At 35.1% G+C, this 8,418-nt stretch overlaps 1 protein-coding gene across 1 annotated transcript; it reads left to right on the plus strand.

Moving 5' to 3' along the window:
• The first annotated feature begins 740 nt into the window (after window positions 1–740).
• Window positions 741–6,246, plus strand: LOTGIDRAFT_198206 (hypothetical protein). The gene is made up of 12 exons (XM_009068913.1): window positions 741–762; window positions 1,128–1,255; window positions 1,434–1,512; window positions 1,776–1,855; window positions 2,246–2,365; window positions 2,837–2,906; window positions 3,543–3,737; window positions 4,033–4,161; window positions 4,724–4,804; window positions 5,238–5,354; window positions 5,886–5,965; window positions 5,997–6,246. Exons 2-12 carry the CDS (start codon window positions 1,140–1,142, stop codon window positions 6,010–6,012), a joined length of 1,083 nt encoding a protein of 360 aa, XP_009067161.1. The 5' UTR covers window positions 741–762; window positions 1,128–1,139; the 3' UTR covers window positions 6,013–6,246.
• The last annotated feature ends 2,172 nt before the right edge of the window (window positions 6,247–8,418 follow it).

An 8,418-nucleotide genomic window follows, 5' to 3' on the forward strand; every position in this document is an offset into this window, starting at 1 on the left:
TGTGGCCATTTTGACAACTCGGACTAGTTTAGTATTCTACCTGAAATATATAGAACCATCAAATAATAAACCTAGCTATTGGAGCTGTTTCAATTGAATAGCTCAGTCAGCAGTGAAACGTATTGTCGCCTGCTGGGCGATTTGATGCAGACGCTTTTATTTTCCTGCTCAAGAGAAGAAAAATTTGGACGCCACAGCTAGTGCTCCAAAAGGCCGAGTTTTAAATAAAAACATATGTGTAGGCCTAAGCTGCAAATTTAATGGACTTAAATTTGCTATGCTTGAGACACAGGGAAGACCATTTTAAACTTGTTCTCAAAGAACAGTAGGTGTACATGACCCTAATGGTAACATCAATTTGCCATAAAGTATATATTGAATTTTCTAGAACCACAGACGTATGATTGAAAATTGGAATGGATGAAGGAAGGAATCATACAACTGACAGTTTGAAAATTGAACAAGCCAGACTTTGGGTTGAAAATTGATATTAAACAAAAGCCATTCTGACAACGTTTTCTACAGTGTCAAATTTTCAAGTCATTGTGAATTCGAGAAATAAGGCATTTAACTAAATTTTACTTCTATTTTGCTTTTTTCAATGTTTTCCTTTTCTCAACTGGAAGTAGAAATTTTCAATGTAGAGGTGTGAAAGGTATGCATTTCCGTTTTCTAATTTCTCGATTTCCCAGTATTTCTTAATAAGCAACTGTTGGGAATTTACGTCTGGACATCCTGGAGTGAAATAGCGGGAAATAGTGGGTATTATTTACAATTTACACTGACTAAAAACAAAAAACCTATTCCTGAAAGTGAAAGTTCACCAACAAAAAGTAACTATTCAGTTGACATGAGCCAAATTGGTCTCTTCATGCATCCACATAGGATCTGGAAAGGATGTCAGACTCACAATCCTTGAAAACAAACGAAATTTTGTCTTATCATTGTCAAAAATGATGAAAGGGGGTGGGGGCTGGTACTTATAGCCCTACCACTGCCTTCAACTGTTGACTGATCTTACATTCAAGCGAAAAATTATTCTATCCACATGCGGTAACTTAAATTTTGTACCAGGTAGCCACAGTGTTGAGCGTTAAAAATTGATAAAGAATTTTTTTTTTTTGCAGGAATAAGAAAAGATGCAGGCATTTTTGAAAGGAGGAACCACTTCTTTACAGAAGACTAAAGACAAAGCCAGTAGTTCTAGTAAAGATACAAAGGACACCAAGAAACACATACCATGGGTGGAAAGATAGTAAGAAATTATCAGTAATAAATAGATTGGATGGTTTAGGTTAACAAAATGGTTTTCGATTTTAACTAATGAAATCAACTGAGTTTTAAATTGCTACTTGGAAGCCTGTTGATTGGCCTGTATAAACAATTGGAAGTGTTCAGCCTGCAATTCATTAGTCTTTGCCATTATTTTTCAGTCGACCAAGATGTGTAGATGATGTTGCTTTTCAAGATGAAGTGGTTTTAGTTCTGAAGAAATCTTTGACAGGTTCTGATGTAAGTTTTGAAGTATAAAATATATAAATTCGGACACTTGGGATGTCAGAAAGTAAAGTAAAGGCTTCTATGTGTCCAGTTTTGACCATAAACCGAGGCTCCTTGAGCTACAGACTGTGGTCATTGAAATTCACAAAAAATAGGTAGCAAAAAAAATCTACAAGATTGGCAGCCCTCGCTAAAAAATTCTCTCATTGCACACTGCATGGTGTTCCTGTTTCATTAGCCTGACCAAAAATTTATGTTTAATTTCATTATTTTAGTTACCTAATCTGTTATTCTATGGTCCACCTGGTACTGGTAAAACATCAACTATACTCGCTGCTGCTAGAGAATTATATGGGTAAGATATCATTTTGACAGGTATCAATCAAGAAAGAGCCAGATTAAAATTTAAGTTTTATGAGCCTATTATGGCACTTTTATACATGAAATGTGGAGCATATATTGGCATCGCCCATGTTCGTTGTCCAAAATTGCTCATAAACACTCAAGAAGACACAATTCTTGATGGATTTTGAGGAAACTCAAATTGTTTATTATCACCAAAGAATAAATCTTATTGAAAATCAAACAAAATAATTAACATGAGTTATTGTTTATGTTCTTATAAATGCTCGTAAATATTCCAGAAGGCACAATTTTGATTTTGATAACACTTAATGAAATAGTTCATTATCACTCAAAGATTATCTCTTTTTTTATTAAGTTTTTGTTTATTATTTTTTTCCAGGCCTGAGTTAATGAGATCTAGGATACTAGAGTTAAACGCCTCTGATGAAAGAGGTATAGATGTTGTCAGAGTTAAAGTCAAGAAATTCTCTCAACAAACAGCTTCAGGCACTAGATCAGAGTAAGAAATTCCGCCACATGATACATATATACCATTTATTCTGTCACTATGAAAGTTCCAGGGAGCCGTGGTGGCTTAGTGAGTTTGACGCTTGCTCCCTAACCTGAAGGTCCAGGGTTCAATCCAGCAAAAGTCAAAATAATACCTTATATATTTCAAACCAGTTTCCCCCTGTCAGTGATGCAGGTTGGAAGGGGCTGACATTGAAAAAATGTCTAGTCGTTCGAATGAGACAATAAACTGAGGCCCCATGTGCTACAGGCTATGCATTTTGAAGATCCCTCACTAGAGAGAAGGCTAATGCTGCTGTCCTGGCAAAAATTCCATTTCATTTCATGATTTTATGAAGCTTTCAACATGAAAAATAAAGGTTTGAAACGATAATTTGACTCCATGCAACCTGCTATGCCATAGCATGCGGTATATGCCCCTTTTACACCATTTGTGACATAGCCTTTGGATTATTTTCAGTGGTAAACCATGTCCCCCATTTAAAATAGTTATATTAGATGAAGCTGACTCCATGACATCACATGCACAGGTAGGTTTCTAATGGCAAATACAGAGTTCTAGTTATTTAACCTGAAGACTTGGTATTTTGATTCAGCCTAGTTAAGAACTTACAGAATTCAGGTTTATCTGCTAAAGTGAATCATGGTAGAAATATGTAATCGTTAGAATACTGTGTACGAAATAATTCTAGATGGGTGAAAACAAAAAAATCATGATTTTTTCTTTTCATAGAAAGAAAAATAAAATCACTGCTTGACCCTTTGAGAATGTTCATTTAGTAACGACAGCAAGAAGTTCACATTTGACGAGATATGAGATGCACTATGCTACAGGCTGTGCTCATTAATTTCCACCATTGCACACTGGCAGCTTAGAAAGACATCACATTATTTTGATTATTAGTGGTTTTATTCAAGTTCTTAGAACTTTTTCATTTGAAATTTTGCAAAAAGAAAGAAACAACTATATTTTACAAGGATAACAACTAAGGTTTCTTAATTAATGATCATTTCTACCAGCTGGTCCTTGACCAAACCTCTTAGCATTAATCTTTCCCGGATTATCCCTACCCATTGCATTTACAGCTGGGTTGACTGGAATTATGAGTGAAGAGTTTGTATGAAGTATGCTTTCATGAATGATTCTCAAATATATTTCATTGCAGGCAGCCTTGAGACGAACAATGGAGAAACAGTCTAAAACTACGAGATTCTGTTTAATTTGTAATTATGTTAGCCGTATTATAGAGCCTATCACATCACGATGTGCTAAATTCAGATTTAAACCACTAGCTGAAAATGTTCTTAGTGATAGATTGAAACTTATTAGTGAGAAGGAGAACATTACCTGTAGTGATGAGGTGGGTTCAATAGACATGGTTGTCTAGATATTTGTTACTGTGGGGTAGGGAAATCTTTGGGGACAAATATTAAAAATCATAGCCCCCAAACAACACGTAGGAATGAATAGATTGCAATTTCGTATCTTTTTTGTTTTTCGATATTTTTTCTTCTTCATTGTAATCTGACAATTATTCCGCTGCAGTCCAGTTCTATTGATGATTTTTTTTGACCAATCAAAGCATGTCATGTAGAACCTGTATGTAAGGAGACTGCAATATTTCATTTACTATGAATCTATTGTCTATTTTGTAGGTGATCAAGGCATTAATCGATACATCAGAAGGTGATTTAAGAAAAGCTATAACTTATTTACAAAGTGCTTCGTCCTTACATAAAGATGATACAGATATAACAGTTGAAGATATCTGTGAAATAGCTGGGGTAGGTCACACTAAGTGATCAAGGGTTCAGATATTGAAGACTCGTAAACCTTTATTGAATCCAGAGCTATTTCACAAATATAACAAACATCAAAATGTGGGCGTTCTTTTCTCTGGATCACCAAAGGATCTAGAGTTTTCAATATTTCAACCCTTGATATTTTACTCTGATTCATCAAGGGTTCTCGAGTCTCCAATTTCTTTACCCTTGATTGTTTACATTTCAACCCTTGATTGTTTACATTTCAACCCTTGATATTTTACTCTGATTCATCAAGGGTTCTCAAGTCTCCAGTTTCTTTACCCTTGATTGTTTACATTTCAACCCTTGATATTTTACTGATTCATCAAGGGTTCTCGAGTCTCCAATTTCTTTACCCTTGATTGTTTGACATGAACTGGACACACATGGATTTGAAGGCTCAAATTTCGTCAGTGAACACTATTACTGATTAGCTTAGCTAAAAAAAAATTCTGTTTGTGAGACTAAGGTACGATTGGCCAAACTGATGCCTAATCTGCCTAATTAACTAAATTTTTAATTAAATAATACTTAATTTTAGGTTATACCTACAGATAATATAGATGAAGTTTTGAAAATTTGTCATTCTGATTCCTATGAAAAATTGGATAAAATTATTAAGGTAAGGGGTGTTTTGAATAGGTTATTCCAAGGGTAGCTTTGTAAATTAGGCATTTTAAGACTGGGTTGTTACATTTACATATTTGGAGGAAGTAGACAGGGTCATGTAGGGTCACTGGGTGCTTGTATCCTGAATGTTTTTTAGACTTTTATGAAGAGAGTTCGCTTTGGGTTTGGATTCTGGAATGGTGGATATTGTACCTACCTATGTTACCCGGATTCCCTTTTGTCATGTGGGTCAGGTACAAAGGGAGGGGGGGGAGGGGGGGGGAAACAAAAAAATCCCAGGCCCTGTTCGTAAGATTCTGCACGTTAATGATCACTGACAGTTGGAATTAGAAAAGATTAGCTTAATGTTAGTCCTGGCAAAATTTCCACCATTGAACACTGCGATAATATAAGAAATTAGGATGTAAAACTCCATTATATTTCAGACTATGATTAATAATGGATATGCTGCTACACAAGTTATAAATCAAATACACGATAGAATAGTTATATCCGAAGAACTTACGGACACTCAAAAATCTGTCATCTGTGAAAAAATAGCGGTAGGTATTTCAATATTTGTCATTTAAAGGGATTGTAAAAAGGTTTTCGAAACCTTTTCGTTTCGAGAAACTTATCTGGATAGCTGCGTTCTCACCGTTGAGATAACTTTTGATTTTTAGTAACACATCATGGAACTGAACTACAATGTTAAAGATGGGTTCCCTTATTTTCATTTATGAAAATGAAAATGCTAATACTTATATGAATATAAAGTAGAGGTGTTCTAATGACTTGGAAAAAATACCAGTTTGTCTCACATGTCAATAATTAATTCATAATTAGCTAAATTACATACGTTGACAAATATGATTGGTTAAAAGTCTTACAAAAGGGGACACCATTATGAAGTGTCCAGTCACGTGATTACCCTCTTGATATTCTTATCAGGATATTTGGTTTGGCACCGTCACTTATCTAGATGGTATCCAGCAAAATCAATTGATTTTTCTATCTAGATAACTTCTGGTTATAACCGAATTAGGATGTAAAACTTCATTTTATTTGGTAATGTTTTCTGTTTTTTTTTTCAGCTTGTGGATAAATGTCTACTAGATGGAGCAGATGAATATCTTCAACTTATGGCTTTATTCAGTGTCATAATGACTCAAATATGCCATGGCAAATGAAGATGGGAATTGAAGATGCCATGGCAAATGAAGATGGGAATTGAAGATGCCATGGCAAATATAGATGGGAATTAAAGATGCTATGGCAAATATAGAATTACAGTTCCCAAATATGCCATGGCAAATATATGAGTCACTGGCACAAAGACTGTGTTGTAGATATAGTTTTGTTAAGAGTCATCATGAGGCTAATGATGAGTCATTTTTTGAGAATCGAGTCCAGATATTGTTGTAAAATATGATATCATATTAAAATAATAATTTGAAATGCCGTGTGTTGATTTAAGATCTTTGTAAACGAACTTAAAGGGGAACAGTCGGCATTTTCGGGGATTGATTTGGTTCTTGATTGTGCTTTAATAGTCTTAAGAAGTACTAAAACAAACAAATCTCATAATTCCTTCAAATATACCTCAAACTAGAAATTTCACTGTCTATTCCTATATATGTGTTTTCTATATATGGCATAGTCTCACTAGAATTCGAGTCGGTTTTTAAGGCTCAAATGACGATGGGCTGTGAACACTATTACTGATTATGTAAGCTAAAAAAAAATTCCTGTTCCTGAAACTTAGATATGATTGGACGAACGGATAGTGAAGGTGCTCATTTAATTTGAGAAAGGCCAGCGTAGTATCTCAATTAACAGCAAAGGGAAGAGAGTGATATGAGAGCTTTAGGGGGGCTTTGCCTTCAAGACCCCTGCACACCTCCAAAACCCTGTACTCTAGTGCAACGCTACACTACACCAACTCTGCTTATTATTTAACGTCATGGAGTTTTGGCGGTTCCACACATGACATGATCCCCCCCTCCCATTCATACCAAGAGCAGATAAATAGGATGTAAAGCAAGTCTTCTAACAAAATAAATGATTTAATAGTGGTCTAGATATATTACGATTGTCTCCCTTGAATCGTTAATCGCGATACTGCAGCTCTGCAATAAATCAAATAGGCATAATGGCTTGTACTAAAATCATCATATCACCCAGCGCAAACTAAAACAAGCTCTAATTTACCTACCCATAACACTTCTCAGAGTGATTACCTATGGTTCGTGAACAATTGAATAAAATATTTCGGCGAATTCATCCGTTTGAATGCAACAAACTGCCCAGGTAGTTTAATCATAGCCAAATCGTACATTGAATATTCATTTTAAAAAGAGATACGGATAGATGAAACAAATATCTAACCTTAAGCGACCACAGTAGCATTTTGAGTGCAGACCCTTCTATCAGAGAACTCCCCACCCCACTCACAAAGGTCAAACATTGAAGACTTAATGAGTGTATCTAAAATAGTTTTATAGACGTCCTTCAAGGGATAAGCGAACTAACGTAAATGATTTTCGCTTAATGAACGTAAATACAGTAGGATTTCGAAATACTTTGTACTGTATTTTTGACTAAAAGCAGTCAAGAATTGCTAGAAGGATGGTGTGGTATTTTTTAATAGAAACTACTTCTTCTAATAGCCACAATATTGACCTTGAGTTGCTACCAGCTTTAAGGCCATAGATCGCCATTTTCGGAGGTTGATTTAGTTCTTGAATATATATGTAAATAGTCCTCAGAAGTACTAGAAATGTATAAAAGTCGCACAAATCCTTTAAAAATACCTTAGAAAGAATTTTCACTTCTTTATATCTATGGCAATGTCTGAAGACGAGAAGAGAAGACGACTCGTGTTTTTAACTTTCAAACACGGATAATTCTGGACTCACATGGATTTGAAGGCTCAAATTTCGACGGTGAGCAAAGAACATTATTACTGATATGCTTAGCTAAAAAACTTTGTAAGAGATTCTGTGTAGCTCTTGCCATAGTGACGTCATATACAGTTAAGTATTTCTATAATTACAGACACAACATATATAATATTATTGCAGGCGAACTATATGCCAGGGTTCCATTTTGAAAAGACATACAGTAATTAAAATCTTAGCTCTATCTGCTAGTCAACTAAAAAGTATTAGAATACAGTCAAGTAACCTAATTTCGTGGAAACCTATTATTCGTGGATTTCCGGAAAGGATTAATAATTTACATGAGCGACCTTGCGCGACCCCCGCATTAGTTTGTTTTAATAAACATGGGTTTTCTCTACAATGTCAGTTATTAGAATGAATCCAGTAGTTTCAAGCATGGTAAAATGTATTAACGTATACTTTGACAAATACAAAATGGCGGATTTCACTTATTACCAAACATCACCATTTTTTATCGGCCTAATTTCCTTATAATCCCAAGCGGTAATCGGAATTCCAAGTGTCGTCTGCTAGAATGTATTCCAACGAATGAAGTCACGTGATCAACTAGCGGGTTCCGTGTCAGCAGAAAATTTCTATGGAACACAAAGTGGGCCATATTCTTATGTTGTTTCAGTGACTTTTAGCAATAAATCACGCTACGTATCATATTTTGTCAGTCACT

The sequence above is a fragment of the Lottia gigantea genome (genome assembly GCF_000327385.1).
Source record: "Lottia gigantea unplaced genomic scaffold LOTGIsca_96, whole genome shotgun sequence".
NCBI classification, from domain to species: Eukaryota; Metazoa; Mollusca; class Gastropoda; family Lottiidae; genus Lottia; species Lottia gigantea.